At 34.0% G+C, this 25,244-nt stretch overlaps 2 protein-coding genes across 4 annotated transcripts; both read left to right on the top strand.

Annotated features, from left to right (window-relative positions):
- The first annotated feature begins 220 nt into the window (after nucleotides 1–220).
- Nucleotides 221–25,216, top strand: LOC113514647 (protein suppressor of white apricot-like). Of its 3 annotated transcripts, XM_052895955.1 has the most exons (16): nucleotides 393–533; nucleotides 636–729; nucleotides 1,631–1,800; nucleotides 2,906–3,066; nucleotides 4,308–4,524; nucleotides 6,319–6,374; nucleotides 7,311–7,536; nucleotides 12,248–12,439; nucleotides 12,668–12,937; nucleotides 17,933–18,661; nucleotides 19,566–19,696; nucleotides 20,917–21,007; nucleotides 21,725–21,779; nucleotides 22,188–22,223; nucleotides 22,795–23,140; nucleotides 25,083–25,216. In XM_052895955.1, exons 3-15 carry the CDS (start codon nucleotides 1,791–1,793, stop codon nucleotides 23,138–23,140), a joined length of 2,520 nt encoding a protein of 839 aa, XP_052751915.1. In that variant the 5' UTR covers nucleotides 393–533; nucleotides 636–729; nucleotides 1,631–1,790; the 3' UTR covers nucleotides 25,083–25,216. The 3 variants fall into 3 exon arrangements, with proteins under 3 accessions (XP_052751913.1, XP_052751915.1, XP_052751914.1); XM_052895953.1 differs by lacking the exon at nucleotides 636–729 and having other exon boundaries at nucleotides 221–533; XM_052895954.1 differs by having other exon boundaries at nucleotides 397–729.
- Nucleotides 13,785–17,350, top strand: LOC128200935 (uncharacterized). Its single transcript, XM_052895957.1, has 2 exons — nucleotides 13,785–14,709; nucleotides 15,234–17,350. Exon 2 carries the CDS (start codon nucleotides 15,239–15,241, stop codon nucleotides 17,108–17,110), a length of 1,872 nt encoding a protein of 623 aa, XP_052751917.1. The 5' UTR covers nucleotides 13,785–14,709; nucleotides 15,234–15,238; the 3' UTR covers nucleotides 17,111–17,350.
- Nucleotides 25,217–25,244: the final 28 nt, after the last annotated feature.

Genomic DNA, 25,244 nt, shown 5'->3' with positions numbered 1-25,244 from the left:
AGCAAAATCATTACTACAAAGATAAATATGAGCTTATTTTCTAATAGATTTAGATATGTAGATGATATAATGATAGTAATAATTATTGCAAATAATAATTATTCTAATTTTAGTTTATGAAGAGTACCTAATTTTTTGAAATTATTAAAATAAAATATAAACTTTAAAGAAATGGCATCTCAGAATCGTCCTTATAGTTTTGTGTCACAGATTAAAGAGACTATGGCTCTCTGTAATCTGTACGTGATCGACGCGAGTTGACATCACCATAAAAATCAAATTTATTTTATTTATTAAATTATATATATTTTATGTTGTTGACTAAATTTCAATATCAAAATGTCGGTAAAATGGACTGCAAGTCACAGTGATTCTGGTATTTTACGTAAAAGCGAATTTAAAGAGAAGAAAGAAGACCTATTTGTGTTCGGCTACTCGTGCAAATTATTCAGGGACAACGAAAAAGCACTGCACATTGATCAAGGAAAGCACCTCATTCCGTGGATGGGGGATGAAACGTTGAAAATCGACAGGTTCGAACCGTTTTTTACTATAAGACTGCTAACTGTGGCGCTAAAAATTATTAAAGTAAATTAAACGGCCAGGAAATACTAAATTTTTAGAAGATATTTAAGATTTTCGCAGAGGATGTTTGAGGCAGCCGGTGGAAAAGACTTCGTGTGCCGGGCTGTCGCGCTGCACATTATGTTATGGTGACGAACCTTGGTGGTATGTATAATTTGGAACGGTATCCTTGAATATTCAGCATTTTGTGTCTGAACTCATGCCTAGATATTTTGCATTAAGATATTGAAACATGGTTATATTATTATGCTTGTTTTTGTGATAATTATTCATAATTATATAATAATATAACCGTAACTGATACAAAGGGTAACACCTACTAAAGAATCTGTATCTATGTTTTATAAGAGCTGGAAATTAATGGGATCAGTTAGGTAAACTATGATAATTTATCTTGACTTAATTATATTGACTTTTCTACCAGGTTACACTAGCTGTGTATTAGTAGACTTACGTAGCACTGTCGTGTCATTAATTCCCATCTCTTATAAAACATAAAGTGTAAAAATCTAAAAGTTAATACTTATCTAGGAAACAAAATCGTCCATATAAATTCTTTTCCAAAATTTAGTAATAATATTTGTTAGGATTTTAGGTTAATTCTTTCCAAACTAAATAGGTAGTTTTAATTTGAAAACTGCAATTAACATTATTTTTTGGCATTATATTTTGTATTAATAACAGTAAATAATGTAGGTACAAATTATTAAATATATACTCCAGATTTAACTGTATAAATTAGGTTCAAAGTTATATAGTAAATTAAAATATCTATCTGTCTATTTGTATACCAAATTTCAAACAAATCTATTAACCCATGAGTTTACACATGATTAAGGAATGAACATGCAAACATTTTTACCATCTTTCATATTTGTGATATATATTTCTATATGCAATATTAATTAACTCTTATTTATATAAATTTATCTTTTTACATTATATTTTAAAGAATAATCTCACATTGTTATATGAAAAAACATGATAATTCAAATTGTCATCAACAATAAGGTGCACAGACTTAAACATGATTTTATGTGTACAGGTATGATGCGAGGGGAGCTCTACACGACCTGTCTACATTGGAGGCCCCCCCTGGGGGTTACGATTGGCGCATTGAGCTTACAAGGAATGAGTTGGAGGTGGAACAGCTTTGCGATGAAGAGCGATATAGAGCTTTGCATACAGATGAGGATGAAGAGGAAATGTACAAAGGTATATTCAACACAGTTTAATTTATACAATTGCTTATATGCTCAACGGCCCAAATGAGAGGCTAAGCGCGGAAAATAGAGTCCTATTTACATTTTACACAATTGCTTGTAATGTAAATAGGACTCTATTTTCCACACTTAGCCTCTCATTTGGGCCATTGTGCATATGAGTCATGGCTAGTATAGCCAACCTAGCTCCGCCCAGAAGCACTGAAGCTTCCTGGGATCTTCACAGGCCTCATGGATACACAATTGCTTACATAAAACAATTATTCATAGCATAGTACTTTTCAACTAGCTTCAAAAAGAAGGTTAACCAATTTGATTGAATTTTTTTCTTTGTTACCTCATAATTCCATCAATTATAAACTAAATTGGAAATAGTAATTGAAAACAAATTTTTTTATTGACCAATACCAAAAAAATTTATGTCATGTTTCACTAACTTTTACCTGCATCTTTGTGTGACTTAAATGTTCACTGACTGGGAAAAAAGTAGCCTATAATCATCTCTATGGTATAGTATAAAAGGGTAACAAACAAACAAACTTACATTTGCATTTATAATAATAATAATTATTATTTAACTCTTTATTGCTATAAATAAAAATATACAACGACAAGTGAATAATTCAAGTGCAATACAGTAACATAAATAATATTATATTATTATTATTAGGATTACAAATTTACATTTATTTGTAATGTTCAACAAACTTTTTACCTAGTTGAAAATACTATCTTAAAACTAATTATGTCAAACTATCTTTATAAATATAATGACAGTGTCTTAAAGGATATGAAATAGGTTAATATATTTTTTTTTTATATAAGTTTAACCCTTGTGTGTTTATACATCTGAATATGAGAAAAAAAGCAGGCCAAAATGCTAATATAATTTATTTTTTTACTTTAATACAATATATTTATAGTCTTAAGTTTAAAGTTTAATGATAGAAAATGTAATATAGTACAATAAATCTTAAGTATTGGAAGGTGACATCTTAACTGTGCTTACGTGGTGGTACAATAATAATAATATGAATCAGATAAACTGACTGCTATAGTCAATTATTACTAAATATCCATGCAATCTTCTGAAACAGAAGAGGAGCTGAAGCGTCTCCACGCAGCTGGTTACGGCCAGGTGGGCTTCAATTATGAATCAACAGCGGAGCCTGCACAGCCGCCGCAGCCCGTCGAGGTCGATGAGCCGTTCGTGCCGACGCCTACATTCCGAGCGCTGCTGCCAGCAGACATGGTGCTAGTAAGTAACTGGTATTCATTTTTCTTTATTAAACAATGTAACACTTTTGGTCACACAATGGCAAGTCAATATTTACATTGTAATTGTTAAATTAATAAAACAAATTATAACAATTATAATAACAACATTTGAAATATAACATAAAAATAACATTATAAATTAATTACAGTACATGTATATGATATATAAGTATATATTGGTTTGTTAACAATAGTTTTCAATCATAAACACATACATCAATCAATAATGGAGATGTTTTAAGGATACTACACATTTAATATTTTAAACATGCTGTATATAACGAAAGTCAAGGACTTGTATCTGAACAAGTTGTCATATTTGTAATTTGTATTTGATTGGCATACTCACATTCTTTTTATTTTTGTGACTACATATGTATGTATATGTATCTTTATGCATATGTATTTACATATTTATATGTATATATGGTTTTATTTAAATATGTTAAAATGTGCATTTATATATTCACATTATTGTATGTATTATATCTCTATGTGTATTTAAAAAAACGAATAGAGAAAAACGTGCATCAAGTCAAACTGTTTATAATTACTTTTCTCCATTTAAAGGTTACTTGGAAGAGATCGCTTTTAGCAGTAAGGCTCATTGGTTTTTTTTATGTAATATTTTATTGTAATTGTTTTGTTTGTGTTTATAATAAGTTTATTATTGTAATCTTTTGAATGAAACACTAAAGAGTATCTATCTACATATAAATTTACATATTTATTTATTATTACAAATACCCTATTTCTAGGGTGTAGTAATGTTGGTAGATGGCAATTTATTTCAATTTTAAAAGTTTCATCATCTTCATATCAGCCATTATCTGTCCATGGCTGAACATTGGCCTCCCCCATAGACTGTCAAAAGGAATGATCTTGAACGACTAGCATCCACTGATTCCCTGCAATGCGTTTAAGGTCGTCACACCATCTAGCGGGGGTCGTCCTACTCTGTGATTGCCTGTACTGGCTCGCCACTCAAGAACTTTCTTCCCCATTTGTTGTTGATTCTTTGAGTTATATGACCTGCTCATTGCCACTTTAGCTTGGTCATATCATATCATATAGACTTTGTCAGATTTGTATGACATCTACACAAAATAATACTGTCAAATTGAGAATAAATTGATTTTTTTAAAAGTTGAAAATATCTATATTTTAAATTATATAATATTTCTTTAAGTAAGATATATTTAATAATAAACCATTCAACAGCCAGAGTCCATGAAGCAAAATGCAATAATAGAGAAGACCGCCAAGTTCATTGCTCTCCAAGGAGTTCAAATGGAGATACTAATCAAGACGAAGCAGGGCGACAATCCGCAGTTCAAATTCCTCAACAAAGACTCTGTGTTGCATCCGTACTACACAGCTCTGATAGCATTGGTGAAAGCTGAGAAGTGGCCAGAGAAGAAAGTGGAAGTTATTGAAGGTTACCTTAATAATACATTTTAATTTTTTTAAATATATAATCAACTACTAGCTCTCGAATTATCAGACAGTATCATCAGACGGAGACTTTGTATAAAAGTCGATTGCTTGGGTACCTCTGTTCCATTCGTGTTTCTATTGTGAAGCAGTTGTGTTTGCACGGCTGTGTTTCGGTTTGAAGGATGGAATGTGGCGAGAATTTACAGGGTACAGAGGAATAGCATCTGAGTCCTCAGGAGTGGCAACGCATGAGGGGTATCATGGGCGAAACAGTATACTCTGTTATGTCCATGGTACTGCTCATGTCTATAGGCGATGATAACCACTTTCCATCAGGTGGACCGTCAGCTTGTTTGCCATTCTAAGTTGTATAATAAAAAAAGGATCACTAGTTTTTTTTATAATAAAGATTTTTTATATACAATTATATTTTTTTTATATACACTCCTCGCAAAAATTAAGGGAACATAAAAATTTTTGAAATTTTTGGGTGATTTTCAACAGGCTGTATTTCAGTGAAAAATAATCGTACAGGAAATTTAAAAAAAGGGTTTTGAAGCTTGAAAACTCTAGTTTTCAGATTTTTTGGTAAAAAAATTTTTTGAGCTCCAGTTTCCATGCAATTCTTAAACAAAGCTGAAAATAATTTTTTTCTAAATTTTCTAGGTTTCGTTTTTCACTCTATGGGCATGGAAAAATTTTTCGAGCTATTCCATTGTATAGGTCTCTTAGCGTGTTTATTCAGCTTCAAAAATCGCTTTGGATGGCTCAATTACGACCATTTGTCTCCGAGATATCGAACTTTGAATGCAAAAGCATCCTTTTCCTTTCAACTGCTAATATCTCTGGAACTACTGGTCGCACAGCAAGCGGGCGCCGAGTTTCTTTATCTGCATAAAATTTTCTTCATTTTTTTCGATTTTTTTTTTGATAATGAATTTTTAAAAAACAAAAAATTGAGTAAAAAGTGAAAAACAAATGAAATTATTTATTTTTGAATGGATTAGGGTGAGTTTAAGGGACTGGAGCTCAAAAAATTTTTTTACCAAAAAATCTGAAAACTAGAGTTTTCAAGCTTCAAAACCCTTTTTTTAAATTTCCTGTACGATTATTTTTCACTGAAATACAGCCTGTTGAAAATCACCCAAAAATTTCAAAAATTTTTATGTTCCCTTAATTTTTGCGAGGAGTGTATAATTTATTGTAATCGAGCTTACAGCCTACGTGATGGGAAGTGGTAATTGTCATCTATAGTCATGAATATTACGAAATATATTGTTCATTGACACACACCATGGGTGTAATGCCACTGTACTTTGTAATTTGAATAAATTAATAGTAACAATAATAATTTATACATCAGAAACATCTTTTTTTGTACCACAAAGGTGGCAAACAAGTGTACAGTATGTCTGATAGTAAACCGTTACTGTAGCTTATGGACGCCTGCAATTCTAGAGGTGTCATGTGCATTACTGGCCCTGAAGAAACCATAATTTTTTGAAGAACTCCGTATTGTAGTCTCTAGGGAAAACTTTGGCATGGACCTCATTCAACAGCCTGAGTGTTCGTGGATAAAAATGTCTCTGAAACCGCACTGTACGTGACCATTTAGATTCAAGCGTGTGAGGATGAAATCCCATAAGAAAGTTACATAATATATAGATTGATTGATTGGTTGGTAGATTGATTGATTGGTTGGTAGATTGATTGATTGGTTAGTAGATTGATTGATTGGTTAGTAGATTGATTAATTGGTTAGTAGATTGATTGATATATTAATTGTTTGTTACAGAAAAACATGAACCTGAAGAGTATTTACACCCTAGTTTGGCAACAGTTATTGAATCTGTAAGTTAGTCTTCAGTCGTAATACATTAAATGTATAATTTCATATGTAGATACTTTTTACTCTAATTTACATTATTGTAATTTTTGTAAGGATCTTTTTTTTTAATAGTATACACATGTTACTGATAATGCAGCTTTCTATAGGTGAAAGATTTTTTTTAATCGGTTAAGTATATTTCGAATTTATCCATTGCAAACAAACAAATATTTTCTCTTTAATTATAAAGATGTATGTCCATTTGTTCATAGTTTTCTAGTACTCATAATAAAAACTGTTTAGTTTATAGCTATAATTATTACATTAATATTAATAAAATATTTATACAATATTTGAATAGATTATATAGATAGTGTCTCCATAGTAATGCTTCGAGAAAAACTAGTCAACTTTTTCATATAATTTTGCGTGATAAATAGTTACGAGTGATTCCTTTATAGCTTCTATATTTATTTTGTTTTATAATTTCTGCATTTTTTTTTAATGTGTAAACGCTCATTTTATTTATTCAATAATAAGTCAAAATACATTTTCTGTGTAAGTAAAACTGATAAAAAAGACGAGTCAGTTAATTTGACAATTAACTGACAAAAAGATGACCCGTTTTTGATACTCGATGCTCTATCTATATAATCCAAGAATTTAATTAAATAACTACCGGTTTAACTTACGTGTAACGGTCGTGTCGCAGTCCACGTGGTTCCCCCTGGAAATCATAGTGGAATTCGCCACGATGAGTTAACTGACCTGCTTTCATCCCCACTTATCATCCCTCTCTGGTGCCCCACCAGTGCATACCGATAACGCAGGCGGGGTTACCATTCCATTATCATCCATTAAAAAAAAATAGAAACACTTTTACTAATGTCTTTTTGGTTTATAACTAGATGGCGCTGTGTAATATTTGTAACGAAATTTACGAACAAATTTAATTCCAGGCACCATCAATACCAAGCATACACTACAAACCGTCAGCAGACTGTGATTACACCATGCTGATATCGAAAATGCGAGGGGAGGCAACCCTAGACGAGGCATATACCCCGGAGTTGGCGCCGGGAGAAGTGGCGCCTCCCGGGACTGAACCGTTACCGCCTAGGTCCAACGCGGAGATATCTCGCGCCCCAGTCATGTATAACAGAGCTGGTGATGAGAACCACCATGGTTTGTCTATTTATTAATTATACATACATACATACATATCTGTCACGCCTGTCTCCCATTAAGGTAGGCAGAAACAATGGAACGCCAAATGCTTCGATTCAAACAAACCTCTTTCGCTTCTTCCACATTCATCAATCTTTTCATACACGCTCGCCGGTTACGGGTACTTTTAATTTGGCCCTTCTTCAGCACGTCGCGTATTTATTAATTATTGATTACATTATTTAAATAATAATACAAAAAGATAATACAAATAATAAAACAAATATTATGTACTTATAAAGTACAAAAGCAGGTTTTATCGTTAAAGCAATATCTTCCAGACAACCTTTGTAGACCTTTGTTTTGGTAGAGAAGGAAAGAAAAAATAGTAGCCATTTGGTGCAAGAAGTGTATGTAATAAAACAAAAAAAAAACGGTCACGTTAATAAAACATATGTAAATAATCAAATGCATACCTTATGTATGTGTATCAAAATACTTATAATACTAAATAAAATACGTAACATACATGTATATTATGTATTTTATATATTTGTAATATTTAAAAGCCTAACTGCGGTTGTCAACTCGCCTGCCAAGCGTGGCAACTACTGGCAAAACTCCGCTTATGAGGAAGGCTTATGTCCATCAGTGAACAGTGAACTAAATAAAAATAATATTATTAATATATATATATATATATATATACATATATATATATATATATATATATATATATGTATACATGTATATATGTATGTGTATATATATATATATATATATATATATATATATATATATATATATTATTTTAATTACTTGTATTCCGCGACTTTACTCGCGTGAATAAGTACATAAAGTATCTTATGTGCTAAATTAGGTTGTAACCTGCCCATCTATTAAATTTTATTCAAATCCATTTAGTAGTTTTTGTGTGAAAGAGTAACATCTATTGGTAGAACCTAGATAGAACCTAAATTTTTTTTTCAATATTGGAATGGTAACCCCGCCTGCGCTAATGGTATACGCTGGCGGGGCACCAGTGAGGCATGATGTGAGAATGAAAAGGCAGGTCAGTCAGCCCATCGTGATGAATACACCTGGAATTCAGCACGATAGTTTCCAGGGGGACCACGTAGAGGTTGATCTGATAGGGTATATTGCTAGCAATGGGACTGGTAATCCGCATTACTAACAATCCCTTCCCCCCAGAACCTACATTGTAATAAGGTTAATGAATGACGATGACTGACTGACTGATGATGGCTGACTGACGATGACTGATGGCCCGCGTCCTATAAAGAGCTAAATCAGTCGGTGCTCGCAAGCAACAGACGTCGCAGGCAGAACGTGCATCTAGTTCACTCGCACGCGTGTACGGTGGCGTATTGTGAAATGATTTGTTTTAAACGCAAATAAAGTTATAACAGTTCTAGTTAGTTTACGCGGGATTTCAAGATAAAAAAAGGTACATGATTATTTATCTAATTTTCACCAAATTTAAAAGTTTTATTAAGAAAAATTTTATATATAAGGCTTATTACCAGAGGGAGACTTTGTACAAAAGTCGATTGCTTGGGTACCTCTGTCCCATTCGTGTTTCAACCGTGAAGCAGTTGTGTTTGCATGGCTGTGTTTCTGTTTGAAGGGTAGGGTATGGCGTGAATTTACTGGGAACAGAGGAATAACATCTGAGTTCTCAGGAATGACAACGCATGGGAGGTATCATGGGCAAAACGGTATACTCTGTTATGTCCATGGTACTGCTCATGTCTACAGGCGACGGTTACCACTTTCCATCAGATGGGCCGTCAGCTTGTTTGCCGTTCTAAGTTGTATAAAAAAAATAAAAAAAAAAGATTATTAGAAAGAAAAAACGTGCCGGACTGTAAAATGATCAGGCATGGGATATTTAAGTTATTATTTATCTTAGATTTTATAGTGAGAGTGTCACTATACAAATGCTTCGAGAAAAGCGGGTCAACTTTTTCATATAATTTTGCGTGATTATTAATTTATGAGTGATTCTTTTATAACTTCTATATTTATTTTGTCTTACAAATTCTGTACCATTTTAATGCGTAAAAAATATTTTTATTCATTAAATAATTAAATATAGATACGTCAAGATACATTGTGTACGTAAGTATATAGAACATTAAAAAAAATAACGAATTAGCTAATTTGACAATTAGCTGACAAAAAGTTGACCTGTTTTTGAAGCTCGATGCTCTATCTATATAATCTAGATCTATCTCTATGTAATCATAGTACAAACGTTTTGTCAAAAACAATCCAACTTTTTTACCCATTTCGAGCTTTATTTTCTGTTTGTAAAACTGTATACTTTTTTTATGCAACTTATAATGGCTACAAGCTAACGGTCTACTTGATGGAAAGTAGTAACCGTCGCCTATAAACATGAACAGTACCATAGATAACAGAGTATACTTTTTCGCCCATGATACCCCCCATGCGTTGCCATTCCTGAGGATTCAGATGTTATTCCTCTGTACCGTGTAAATTCACGCCATATACCACCCTTTAAACCGAAACACAGCCATGCAAACACAACTGTTTCACGGTTGAAACACGAATGGGACAGAGGTACCCAAGCAATTGACTTTTATACAAAGTCTCCCTCTGGTAGTCTCCGTCTGTAGTCTGTGTAATAAAACGGGACATTCCAAATTTGAATATTCATCCAAATTCAAATATCCAATTATTCAATATCGTACAAACCAACCGGAATTTGAACCTTCGATGTCTCAACCGCACTCCCGTTCCCAGGATTTTTGTAGATATTGCAAAAATGGCAGACATGATATTTGAGACTGTCGTAAAATGGAATTCAATAATGAAAGACATAAAGTTCATAATAATTGAGCAACGCATCATATTTCCTACGTGCCACCGTCGCTTTCGATGCCGTCATTAACTACCTATCAAGTGTTCTGTGAAAATAATGATTAGTTTAATAGTAATTCAAAGTAAGCAGTCTGATTACCAATCCGATCTGTCGCCTTCTAAGCAAAATATACAACAACTAAACAAACATACATACCAAACTAAATAAACATGCAAAACTTACCTAATTAAAATAAGATAAATAAAACTTGTAAACCCATAACCGTTCTCCACCTCAGTCCTAAACCCAAACCCGGCAGAAGCGAGCGTATCCCGATAGCGCAACCGCGACTGTTTATTGGGTCCTATAAATAAAATAAAAAAAAAGAACATATTTATCTAGAAGTGTCGAGTACACTTGATACCAATACATATAAACTATATTCGAGTACTAAGTCGCTCCCAAAAGGCCCTTCAAAATATTCAGTCTTCCAAGAAAAAATCAAAACCTACTATGATTCACGTACCAAGCCAATTACATACAACACCGGCGGCATAATGTACGTTCGATGCCACCATAAGCAAAATAAGGCCTTATCACTTGCGTGGAAAGGTCCATTCATAGTTATTAAAATAAACAGAAACCATGCAGTCACAATACATGTGGGATGTAGACACGTACGTCATTATTACGAGGAAATCAAACTCGCAACTGATCATATGTTATCAGTAGTCTACAGCTTCTAATTTTATAGTAGATCAGCGTTTTCGTCCAACGGTAGCGAGTATTTCGCACCTATTGTCGTTAGTCCAAGAATATAATTTGATAAAATCTGAAGCGTCCAGTTCATAAATCAAATATTATATATATAAAATATTATATAAACGAAATATTATATAAAATAAGACAGATACGCGTCTATTTGGCCAGTACGGCAATTTTGATTTATCTCTAAGAAGATTGTCAAAATAATGCTCACATTTCCAAGCATGTTTGAGAAAATAATAATTTATTTTGTTTTAGTTCAAAATTTTGTCCTAATGTTTTTGATATTCTAAATTTCTGACTGAAACGAATTCCTGACGATAATCCATTATAGGGTATTGGAAAATGCGTTAAGTAATAAAACTGCTTACACCGTACATTGCCGTCAACACTATTGAATTACTGATTGAGTTGTACTATCGCCGCGAACATTCCTGTTTTCCATTTCTCTGTAATTATTCAAATTAATAATAGTGTTTATTGAAGGTTAGTTTAAAAAACTGAGTCCTGACCTGCCCCGTAACAGTACGGCGCATTACGTCACAGCGTCTCGTCTCACACTGCGGGCTACAGTTCGCAGAGCCCGCACCGACGTTTTCACGGGCTTTAGACATTTAAAAAGTGAACATATTTTTTTAAAAAATAATAAATCTTAAATATTTTGTTAAAAATAAATCAATAAAATTATCGAATTGAAAATCAAAATTCTTAAATCTTGGCTGTACAATGCACACTGTATATCATATTGTACACTGGGCGTTTAGAAAACGTTTTATATTTTAAGTGTGGGCCAGAGTTCCGAGTGTTATTTGCAATGTAATGTACATTGGGCCTTACAAAGATATAATATGTAAGACTACATCTTCGTAAGGATTAAGAAAGTTTTTTAATGTTTAAACTTTCTAAGTTTCCATTTATAATTTTAGTAATATATTCTGCTTTTCCAAAGGTTAACTGGGAGAGAATACTTTATAGCATTAAGTCTGCCTTTTCGACCAATCATTTTTTGTAATATAAACAATAAAGAATAAATAAAAAAAAAAGTATAGTGCCTAATAAGGCACTATATTTGTTATTATTTTTTTCTTTATTAATCGAAATCTTGTTTTACTACAGTAACCTCGACGCCCGCAAATCTACAAATGTCACAAGAGCAGTACCGGCAGCAGTACGCGGCGTACTACCAGCAGTACATGGCTGCGCACGCGCCGCCCGACCCGAAGAAAGAGACACCGCCAGCGCCGCTCAAGTCCACCGGCCTCAGTCTTATGAAGAATTATGATACAGATTCGGACAGTGACGTTTCTGGTAAGTGTTAAAATACGGACATTGAGGTCGATTCTAATGCGTCATTCCCTAAACCTATTTTTAAAATAAAAAAAAAAAACAATTTATTAACATAGTGAAATCTATATTGTACAGACGTCAATATGAACAAAATTTTTTATTTATTTAAGTTAAAATTATTATAAATATTGTTTAAATTTGGTAAAATTAAAAAAAAAAAAAACAAATAAAATGTATTATTTTATACAGATTTCGATGATACTTCCTCGACTGATAGCAAGGAGCCTGCCATAGTGAAACCTCCTGAGGACGTTCAACTAGTGATCGACAAGATGGCGGCGTATGTTGCACGGAATGGCGACGAGTTCGCCGAGATAGTCCGGTCGAAGAATGATCCACGATTCACGTTTCTAGAGCCTGACAACGTGTATCACCCCTATTATAAAAGACTAATGCAGGAGAAGAGAGGAATAGACGTGAATGGCAAGAGCAGGGAACGGAAGCAGAACAAATCTTCTGGTATGTATTATAATAGAATATCATTTTCCCACGACTTTGTTCGCGTTTTCTTCGATTTCTTGTAATTTTTGTTTTGAATCATGAGTCTAAATTTAAAATCATTGATGAAATTTCATACGAATATTCAATTCCCGTTTAGCCCTTTTAGAGAATACTGGTGACCTGCCCCGGCTTCGCACGGGTGTAATACTGATACTAAATACCGCCGCATTATTTGCCCCTACAGATGGGCAAAGCACCGGGTTTAAACCCGGTGCTTTGGTAAAAACCCAATAAACACCCATAAACTCCCATAATCACCCAAAAAAATAGGTTTTTACGTATTTTTTTGAAAATATGTAAGTAATACCAATAAATTATTTTTATAAATTGTATTGATCAATTCTACAATATTAAATAAAACGTTAACTAATAATATTTCAGGAAATTTTAAAAATCTATATATAATAAAATGAAAGTAATTAATTTTCAGTGTTTTCATGTTGCAGTTGATCAACATGTTGGCCTTTTGCTTCCCGTAGATACTTTAAAATTTCTTCATAACACCTCGTTCGCACACATGGCCGTATATATTTAAATTCTTGAGCCACTAACAGTCCGAAATACTCATTTCTTTTATCCTCTTCTCCATAAATTAAGCATTTAGAACAGTTTGTTTCTTCTTTCAGTAAATTTTCTTTTACTTTATCCTCGTTTTTTTCTTTGTTGCGACGACGCTGGGTAAATCATCTGGACACTGGGTCTCACTATCGCCAAATATATTTGGAGATCGGCTTCGGCTACGGCTTGGCAGACATTTTTTTCTTTCTACAATTTTAAATTAAATTTATTAGAATAAATGCTTCGAACACACGCGATCTAAGTACCTTTTGTGTTTATTATACCTTACCTACCTAGGTATAAAAAGAGTACTTACGTAGATTTTCTTTTATTAACTGTTTTATACGAAGATCTTGATCTCTCAAATTAGCATCCATTTTACTTCCAGTGATTATCAACTAAATTAATAATCCACAAAGTATTAAATAACGTTTTTATGAAATATTTAGCACAAAAACAATACCCTTTAAATATCGATCGTCAGTAACTGTGGCTGACTTACCTATATTCTAGCAAGCAGGACTGCCAGATGTGAAGGGGAAATCCCCAATAAATTGTTGCATGTGACTGATGATGTGAGCATGTTCGTTTCATAATAAAAATGTTGCCAGGTAACCAAAAAGTCGTATGTTTTTGTGCGAATTACGATCATAATCTTTACGATCGTACATTAAAAAATAGACAAATAATAGTATGAGTACGATTTAAATCGTATATCTGTCAACCCTGCTAGCAAGACAGCGACAAAATCACGTTGCATAACAATGTAGCCCAAGCTTATATCTTATGAAATATACGGAAGAGATACGGACTTAGAAAAAAACAGAAATGTTGTTCTTTGTGGAAGTCATTGATGAAATTCTATGTATTTTAGCCCGCAAACTTTCTTCAAACAAAAACAGCGCCATCTAGTATCGAGTTCTGTAATTATCTCTTTGTTTATGGATTTGAAGTAAGACCGCCACGCATGCAATACATTATGACTGGGGATTCCCCTATTCGTCGACGCTGAATATGAGGCGACGACAATCACTGTCAAACGTGTTCACTATTACTCTGACTCTGGTAACGTGACTTCCTGGTAACGTGTTAGGTAGGAAAAGCAGTAAAAAAGTGCATATTAAGGGAGCAGATTTGAAATAATATTTATACTTAACAAGAAATAATTAAAGGTAAGTGGATTTTTGAATGATACAATTATATCATGATCACTTAACAATTTTAACTTAAAATTAGATGTATTATTACAAGCTTTTATTTAGCTTGCGTTATGTAAATAAAAGTATGTAGGTATGTTCGTATGTTGATGCAATTATCCTCAATCCTCAACCGACTGGGATAAAATTTTCCATACACGTTTATTTTGGATGATAGTGCATAGTTAGCTGAGAGTCGTCATTGGATAATAATGGTGGATAGCCTAAGATGTGTACTAGATATTTATTTTTAACATAATATGCGTAAGTACCTAATCGAATTAAAGAAGTTGCTGAGAAAAATACAGAACAATACGATAATAAACTAGCGTCTGCGTTTAATCCTCCGAGGAGATGTAATTTTACAAAGGTTTTTTGTATTTATTTTATTATTTTTTTAATAAATTTATTGTAAATAACAAGAAATAATCATTGTAAAAAAATAGGCACTCTATTGTTGAATTTTCGTCAGACCAACTAATCATCGTTCATTTTTTTAGGTTCAATGGGGAGACCTAAAGATTTACGCATATGGGAGCACTACCGTACTTTACCAAACAAGTCTGTTTCTTGCAAGCTTTGTAATAAGGTCTACAAATTCAGTAATGCTGCCAAAATGCTTCAACATCTTATCACTTGTCCAAAATCTCCAGAAACATTAAAAGACTCTATGAAACTTATAAAAGATAGCTCGTCCAAAACCAAAATGTCTGGACTGTCAGAGATAGAGACAAATGATTCTTTTATAAGCCCCTCGTCGTCTGCTAACACTACAATAAATGCTGAGTTTCAAGACACCGATGATCATATAAAAACAGAATTAGCGAGAGCTATATTTGTAACAGGGACGCCATTATCGATGGTGCAACATCCTTTATGGATACAATTTTTCGAAAAATTGCAACCAAAATTTAAAATACCTTCACGTAAAGCTTTAGCGACAAAATACTTAGATAAAATATATAGAGAAATGCGTTTTGAGTTAAATGAGGAACTAAATGCTTGTAGTTACTTACACCTTCAGTGCGATGGCTGGTCTAATTTAAGAAATGAAGGAATAATAAACTTTCTTATATCAAAACCTCAACCTGCATACGTTAAAAGTTTGAATACAGAAAGTAATCCTCACACTAGTGAATACCTTAGCCAAGAAGTTGAAAAAGTAATGAAAGTGTATGGAGCAAATAAGTTTCTTGTACTTATTGGCGATAACGCTAGAAATATACAAAAGGCATTCGAATTAACAAAACTCAAATATCCACATGTTGTTCCTCTCGGTTGCTGTGCACATATCCTTAACTTGTTGTGCCAAGATATTGTAAAGATACAAGAAGTAACTGTGTTTATTATGCAAGCCATAAATATAATAAAAACTGTTAAAAGGAGTCAACGATTAAGTTCCTTGTTGATAAAATCAAGGCAGGGTGAAGATTCTACACAAACACTAAAATTGCCTTGTGCTACAAGATGGGGAAGTCATGTTACTTCGTTAAAAAGTTTGAAAGCAAATAAGATAGCTTTGCAAATATTAACAGTTAGAGAAGATGTGGTAATTTCAAGAGATATTAAAGATTTAATTCTAAGTGATGATTTCTGGACGAAGACAGGGGAATGTATAAGTATTTTGGAACCAGTCACTGAAAGCATATTTTACTTAGAGAGCGACCAGAATCGTTTGCATCGCACATACATTACATTTAGAGATGTACAAGCTAAGATACGTTTTGCATTAAATGAGATTTCGACATTGAGCGAAGAAAGCAAACAGCAGATTCTAACATCAGTATCTTCAAGATGCAATATGGCAATGAGGCCAATACATTTTGCAGCATATATTCTAGACCCCAGGACTCTAGGAGTCGAACTTACTCAAGAGGAAGAACTTAAGGGTATGGAGTTTATCTACAATTTAAGCCAACACTTAAGTTTGTCAAATGTAATGGCAGATTTGGCGTGTTATAAAGCTAAAGAAAACTTTTGGGCCAGAGGATTTGTATGGAGCTCATTAGATAGCATTGAGCCCCTAATATGGTGGAAAGGTATTTGTGGTTCCACTGAGTTAAGCAAAGTAGCGATTCGTATTCTATCAGCTCCCTGTACTTCGGCAGCCACTGAGCGTTCCTTTAGTATCCAAGGCTACATACATAATAACAAAAGAAATCGACTTACAACTGAAAGAACTGAAAAAATTTCATTCATTTGTTATAACTGGAATCTTAAACATAAAGCTGAATGCGAGGACATTCAGTTTAATGAAGAAAATACCTTAGAAGCTTTCATTGAGCAAGTAAATGAACATAACAGTTTAGACGAAATAGAGCCTATCGAACCTATACAATTCATCGCTTGTAATAACTCTGAATCTGACAGTGATTGACTGTAGTTTTACATTTTACTTTCATCTCTTTCTTAATAAACTCAAAATCAAATTAAAAGTTTTTTATTCTGTAGGCTGCATAATAATATTGTCTATGTCCAGTATAGTGGACGTCTTGCGGCTGAGATGACGATGATGAAGTACAAAATCATAAACACCCAAAAATTTGGGTGTTTATGGGGTTTAAACCCAATAAACCCAAAACACCCGGTTTTTATCCACCAGACTTTAAACCCACCCAGGTGGATTGCCCATCTCTATTTGCCCCCCGACATTATTTTAACCTATCTCATAGGATTCAGCCAGAGTTTGCAATGTAAGCGAAAAAATGTGTTTATGTACGACATCACATTAGAAATCTCTAAATTTATCAGTATTTCTCTACAATACTATGCATGTATGACAGCTATAAACTTTCCTCTTGAATCACTCTATTTACTAAAAAAAAAAACTGCTTCAAAATCCGTTGAGTAATTTTAAAGATTTAAGCATACATAAGGACGGACAGACAGCGACAGATACTTTGTTTTATATTATGTAGTGAAGAAAGGAGTTTTGTAAATTCCTTTATTTGTTACTTATATTATATAAAGAACCTATCTGCAAAATTTAAAGATTCTATATTCAGCGGTTTTGGTTGTGTTTTGATATATGCATTTTGTTATATATATACATATATATGTAGATAAAATGAATATTATATGTAGGTATGTAATTTTTCTGGTAGATAACGCCATATGGTGTTAAGTCCGCCATTTACACTATCTAGGTGTAATAAAGTTTAATAAATAAATAAAAATTTAATTAATATATTCTTTACAGCACCGGTGTCATTCTCCATAAAGAAGCTCAAAGAACCCGATCCCATATTACCAAAACCTGCTCTCCCATACGAATCGAGTTCGGACGATGACTCAGAACAACAGACGGACAAAGTTGAAGAGCCAAAGGATGTTCCCAAGTCAGTACCACAAGTATCCCCAATAGTAATACCACCACCTGTGGTATACAAGATAGAACCGACACAAATTAATGAGGTGCAGCTCGTCGCACCCATTGAAACTGTAACACCGGTACCGAAACCGGAACCGATTGTAGAAGTGAAAGAAATACCAAATGAAACAAAGCAAGAAGAAAAACCGGTACCGACTGAATTAGTAAATAATACTTCTAAAGAAATTGATGAGGTCAAAAAAGAACCACGCCCTCCAGAAGAAAAGAAAGAAGAGAAGAAAGAGGAAAAGTACAAAGAAAGGGAACGGGCCAGTCCTAGACGAGAGAAGAAGAAGCATAGAGATAAAGATAAGGATAGAAAAAAGGAGTACCATTCTAAATCAACATCAAGAGAGGAAACAAAGGACAGGAGAGTGGATAGGAGAAGCGTGGAAAAAGAGAAGAAGAGAGAAAGGGAAAGGGAAAAAGAAAGGGAGATCGATAAAGAGAAAAAGAGGCAGAGAATAAGTAAAGAGGAATTGGAGAATGAGATTATTTCCTTGGAGGACAATTCTGATGACCTTATTGATTTGACTGGAGATCAATCAGATACGAAAGGTTAGTTGAAGTGTACTGATTTATTGAAATAAAAACATTTTTGGTTTTAATATTTAAGTTCTTTTAAAAGATTTTTGCCACAATAAAAATTATATGTTATACCTTTACGGGGGAATCGTTTGCTCAGCAGTAACAGTTAACGGCTGGTTTTTTTTTGCTGGGTGAAAATGGTATGGTAACCCCGCCTGCGCTAACGGGATACGCTGGCGGAGCACCAGTGAAGAGTGATGAGAAGAGAATGAAAACAGGCCAGTTAGCCCATCATGATGAATTCATCAGGAATTAACCATGATAGTTTTCAGGGAGAACCGCGAGGTGGTCGACCTGGTTGGGTATATTGCTAGCAATAGGATTCTGTCTCCATTACTAACAATCCCTTTCTCCACGGCTGATATTAGGATGATGATATTTTTTTTATAAAATTACTATAGCACTAACCTATTTATTTATATTTTATTGCACAAAAACTTCACGTTCTTTTTTTAATTATTTTGAATAAAGATTGTACAGCAGGCGAGCTCAACTCCAAGAGTTCTCTTCTAGCAAACCCAGAGGGGAAAGGAGCATTAATTACCAGGGTGTAGCTAGCAATTTGTAATACATTTAATACATTTTTTTTTGATACAATGTCACAAATGTACATTTATTTATTTATTTATACTTGTACAAAGGTGTGGGATATATAATTAATACAATAATAAAACAATTTATAGTACCTACACACTTATACAAGGACTTGTTAACCATGTTACACAGAATTACCAAAATAGTTTTAGGAATGAAAAATATTACTTTTGAGGCGGTATAAAAAAATTTTGCCTTTGTCCTTCCTCTGTGACATTTTATACTAAATTTCGTCAGGCTCATTAATGTTATATTTATAATAGTAATTACGTATTTATAGCTGATTGTGAGACGGAAGGCGAGCGAGCGAAACAGCAGGAGAGAAGGCGTCGCGCCGCCGAGTTCCTAAAGAAAGTCGGCGTGGATCCGGCCGCCGCCGCCCTGCCCACCTCTTCACTCGCTAGCGCAATGGTAAATTAGAAATATGATAAATTTACATTGAGTCAGTTATGAAGTCAGTCAGTTATTAATGATGATGAAAACTGATAAGTTTTCTTAGTAACATGCTGAGTCGAACTTTTTTTTTATTTAAGTAAGTATTTTAGTATTCTTTAAAAAAGAATTCAAATTGTGACACAAGTCTAAAGATTCAAACAAGAAAATGCTCGAATACTTGTATAGGTATTCAAGTACTTCATTGAATTTGAGTAATTTTTTTAATTAATTTTTTTTAAATCACTTTAATGAAGATAATTAATGTACATACATATTCATTCATATCAGCCGTCAACTGTCCGGTGCTGAAAATAGGCTTCCCCTATAAGTGGAGGGGGGGGGGTTCCAGTAGTTGCTACGCTTGGCAGGCGGGTTGGCAATCGCAGTTAGGCTGTTGATGATGTTTTTAGAGAGAAGCTGCTGCTCATCCTTGTTCCCTTAGTCGCCTCTGACGTCACTCACAGGAAAGGATGGAATTGCTCTTTCTGTGCCGGGACCACACGGCAAAAATAATTGTTCAATCATTTATTTAATTTGCGATGTCCAACAAAACAGTAAATTTTTGAAATTTGCTTTATCTGTCTGTATGTTCATGCATCACGCATACTGCACCAAATTGGATTTGGTTTTTATAATCGTCTTCCTGAAGGTCAAACTTAACTTTTTTCTTGATACACCATCTAAAAGTGGTTTAATTCATTGGTTTTTCTAAATTTGAAATCCACGTGTACAACAATACACCTTGTTATGTTCATGGTACTGCTCATGTCTATATGCGATGGTTACCACTTTCCATCAGGTGGGCCGTCAGCTTGTTTGCCACTCTAAGATGTATAAAAAAAACAATTTGGCGGCCAAAAAGGTAGTAAAGGATAAAAAGAAAAATCTAATATATAATAATAATAAATCTTTATTTCTATCTTCACTTAATTTTTACATTTTACAAAATGGAAAATATATAGTTTGCCATTATGCCCTGTGTTACAGTAAATAAAACAAGATAATTAAAACTTGTAATAAACTATTCGAGTACTCGAAATCTGTATTCGAATGCGATATTCGGTTCGATTCTCCATATCCAATACTCCAGTGCCTAGTTGGTATTTTTATCATTTTGACTCGGCACATCACAAGTACGACTTGTTTATATTTAGTAAGTATATTATCTAAGATTAATATATTGCAACATGATTTAGGTGGACACATTGGAATCACTGCGTAAGAAGAAGGCGGACGAAGAGGACAAAAGGAGAAGGAGAGAGAAGCGGCGACACCGCGACAGACACGGTACTATATTATCCTAATTATATATGATTCGAATTATCAACATGTTCAGATAGTCGCGGTTTAGACGCCAAACGGTTAACACTAGGCTCCGAGCAGCGATCTAACAATTTGCCTGAAGATAACACGTTTAAAGGTGAAACACGTGTCGCAAAACGTGCGTGGACAAGAGGGAGACTGTACAAAAGTCGATTGCTTGGGTACCTCTGTTCCATTCGTGTTTCTACCGTGAAGCAGTTGTGTTTGCATAGCTGTGTTTTGGTTTGAAGGGTGGGATATGGCGTGAATTTACAGGGTACAGAGGAATAACACCTGAATCCTCAGGAATGGCAACGCATGGGGGGTATCATGGGCGAAATAGTATACTCTGTTATGTCCATGGTACTGCTTATGTCTATAGGCGACGGTTACCATTTTCCATCAGGTGGACCGTCAGTTTGTTTGCCATTCTAAGTTGTATAAAAAAAACCTCTGGTAGTAATGGTGGTGATCAGTCTTCGAGTGTTGACAGTCACAAACATACTAATGGTAGCGGAATTAAACAAAATAATTCTAAACAAATAACCAGTGATATGGACTTCCGCAGGATAACACCTAGTTCAGTAAAATATTTATCAGGAAATGATAGAGCACCCATTAATAAGGAAAAGTCTCAAAAGGAAATAAGTAATTTCTTTTTATATTTGTTAAACCGTTGATAAATATTTTTTTTCGTTGCAGGTTACGAAGACGGCTCGGACAGGTTTCATAGAAAAAGCAAGCGTAGGAAATACAAGTGAGTTGAAGAAAGTAATTAATTTCACTTGGTTGTACCGAATACAATAAATAATTTAGGTGAAGTCGAAAGTTTTTTTTTTATTCTACTGAGGTGGCAAATAAGCATACGGCCCACCTGATGGTAAGTAAGATACCATAGAGTAGAAGACAAAAGAAGAAGGGTCAAAAAGATGCAAAGATTGATAATATAAAAAGTATGTGGCGTATATATATATATATATATATATATATATATATATATATATATATATATATATATATATATATATATATAGCTTTTGAAATTTGTAGAAAAATAAATAGTAATTAACAGGGTGCATGCGAGGATGCGCGCAGAAAAATTTTGATATTGTCATTCTTTTAAAAATACATAGACGTTTAGTTAAACTATTTAACTCTATTTCAGGTCGTCGGATGATAATGAGGAATCTGATTACGATGGGTAAGTGACACTGCACCAATATACATGTTTTTTTAATGGGTGAAAATGAAATAGTGACCCCGCCCGTGCTATCGGTATACGCTGGGCACCAGTGAGAAATCATAGACGAGGATGAAACAGGCCAGTTGGTCCACCGTGACGAATTCAACAATTATTAACCGCGATAGTTTCCGGGGGGGGGGGGGGACGCGTGAAGGTAGACTCGCAAGGAGGCAGTTTGACTCCATTACTAACAATCTTTTTTCTCCCCCCAACATACATGTTTTTTTTTAATCGATGATAATGAAATGATGACCCCGCTTCGGTATACACTGGCGGGGCACCAGTGAGGGATGATTGGTGAAAATGAAAAGGTCAGTTAGCCCATCGTGATGAATTCCACTAGAATTAGTCACGATGGTTTCCAGGGGGAACCGCGTGGAGGTCGATCTAATAGGGCATATTGCTAGCAATAGGGCTGTCAAACTCCATTGCTAACAATCCCTTCCCCCCACAAATTTACAATTGGAAATTAGTCAATTGCTGTGTCTAATTATAAATAAATGATCAGTTAATTTTTTATTTACTTTAGATCTAAAAAGAAGAAGCGCAAGAAGGACAAACAACGAAGTTCCTCAAGAAGCAAAAGGAGAAAGAGTGAAACTGGCATAGAGGAAGAACCAGCACTTAACATAAACTTGACAAATACTCTCAAAGAATTAAGAACGTCATCGCCAACCAAAGAGTTGGGGCTCCAAGACATGGACGATATGACTCAGCACAGTTTAAGGTATGAGACGTCTTCCGATGAGGTGGATGATGAACAGGAAACGAGGAATGCGAAGAAGAAGAAAGAGAATAGGGAGTACAGTGAGGGGGAATGGTCTAGTGACAGTGAACAGGATTCGGCATCATCACCGCCTCCGAAAAATGATTAGGTATATATGATACACTCCTCGCAAAAATTAAGGGAACATAAAAATTTTTAAAAATTTTGGGTGATTTTCAACAGGCTGTATTTCAGTGAAAAATAATCGTACAGGAAATTTAAAAAAAGGGTTTTGAAGCTTGAAAACTCTAGTTTTCAGATTTTTTGGTAAAAAAATATTTTGAGCTCCGGTTTCCATGCAATTCTTAAACAAAGCTGAAAATAAATTTTTTTCTAAATTTTTTAGGTTTCGTTTTTCACTCTATGGGCATGGAAAAATTTTTTCGAGCTACTCCATTGTATAGGTCTCTTAGCGTGTTTATTCAGCTTCAAAAATCGCTTTGGATGGCTCAATTACGACCATTTGTCTCCGAGATATCGAACTTTGAATGCAAAAGCATCCTTTTCCATTCAACTGCTAATATCTCTGGAACTACTGGTCGCACAGCAAGCGGGCGTCGAGTTTCTTTATCTGCATAAAATTTCCAATTAAGCACAGTCAAGAGTTAGTGAAGAAAAAATTTTTTTCCACCTCTAACATTGAATTGAAAAAAGTGGAAAAAAGTGACTTTTTCTCCTTTTTTGGTTACTTGGCTGTATTTTCGCTAATATGGGCGGGAAAGCTAAGGTTTGAGGAAAATTTTACAGTCTATTGTTCCTTAAAGAACCCCCTAAATCCCTGGAGCGATCGGTTCAACGGTTTTTCCCGGACCAATTGATTGAAATTTTGGAAAAAATAAGGGAACAAGATTTTTGTCCCTTAAACTCACCCTCATCCATTCAAAAATCAATAATTTCATTTGTTTTTCACTTTTTACTCAATTTTTTGTTTTTTAAAAATTCATTATCAAAAAAAGAATCGAAAAAAATCTAGAAAATTTTATGCAGATAAAGAAACTCGGCGCCCGCTTGCTGTGCGACCAGTAGTTCCAGAGATATTAGCAGTTGAATGGAAAAGGATGCTTTTGCATTCAAAGTTCGATATCTCGGAGACAAATGGTCGTAATTGAGCCATCCAAAGCGATTTTTGAAGCTGAATAAACACGCTAAGGGACCTATACAATGGAGTAGCTCGAAAAAATTTTTCCATGCCCATAGAGTGAAAAACGAAACCTAGAAAATTTAGAAAAAATTTATTTTCAGCTTTGTTTAAGAATTGCATGGAAACCGGAGCTCAAAAATTTTTTCACCAAAAAATCTGAAAACTAGAGTTTTCAAGCTTCAAAACCCTTTTTTTAAATTTCCTGTACGATTATTTTTCACTGAAATACAGCCTGTTGAAAATCACCCAAAAATTTCAAAAATTTTTATGTTCCCTTAATTTTTGCGAGGAGTGTATATTATATTTATATGTAGTATATTGATTAGACGACCTTAGTGGCGTCCCGGAAGGCGTATTGCTTTGTGTAACGAGGTCCCGGGTTCAAGTCTCGCTCTGTCCCGGGTGTGCCCTCAGGTGTTCGTTGCCTGACCTGGCTCTTTCTAATATGGTATATCCTTATTTGAGATCCAGGCGATTAGTATAATTTTGTGCCACTTATTATAGTATTTTTTTTTATATATATATATATATATATATATTAGTATAGTTACTTCGTATATATGGATTTCATATATATATATATATATATATATATATATATATATATATATATATATATATTCATGGGTGATAATGGAATGGTATCCCCGCCTGCGCTGTCGGGATACGCTGGCGGAGCACCAGTGAAGGATGATGCAGGTCAGTTGGCCCATCGTGACGAATTCAACAAGAATTGTTCACGATGGTTCCCAGGGGGAACCACGTAGAGGTCGACCTAATACGGCATATTGCTAGCAATAGGGCTGTCAAACTCTATTGCTAACAATCCCTTTCCCCCAATCGAGGTATTATTGTAATGCGCTTTAATACATTACAGTATAAATATATTTATAAGTATATTCCATTACAGGACTGAAGTATGCTGCGCAAGAAAAGAGATAAACAAGTGTTGTTCTCAGAGACTTTTTATATTCATATGTAAATAATTAATTGTATATAGGCTAGATTAGTTAAGGAAATAAAATGTTAATACAGGACTGAAAAGTATAATTTATTTAATTTTATCTTAAAA

Source organism: Galleria mellonella, unplaced genomic scaffold (genome assembly GCF_026898425.1).
Source record: "Galleria mellonella isolate WM207_F2 unplaced genomic scaffold, CSIRO_AGI_GalMel_v1 utg312, whole genome shotgun sequence".
Lineage (NCBI taxonomy): Eukaryota > Metazoa > Arthropoda > Insecta > Lepidoptera > Pyralidae > Galleria > Galleria mellonella.
Note: the sequence above shows the minus strand (reverse complement) of the source record. Positions and strands in the feature narration are given on the sequence as shown.

Excerpts from the sequence above, each read along its gene's own strand:
- LOC113514647 (XM_052895953.1), top strand. The coding sequence starts at position 340 with ATGTCGGTAAAATGGACTGCAAGTCACAGTGATTCTGGTATTTTACGT. Across the intron at positions 6,375-7,310 it reads TGGCAACAGTTATTGAATCT|GCACCATCAATACCAAGCAT; the intron begins GTAAGTTAGTCT and ends ATTTAATTCCAG. Across the intron at positions 12,938-17,932 it reads GAAGCAGAACAAATCTTCTG|CACCGGTGTCATTCTCCATA; the intron begins GTATGTATTATA and ends TATTCTTTACAG.
- LOC128200935 (XM_052895957.1), top strand. The coding sequence starts at position 15,239 with ATGGGGAGACCTAAAGATTTACGCATATGGGAGCACTACCGTACTTTA.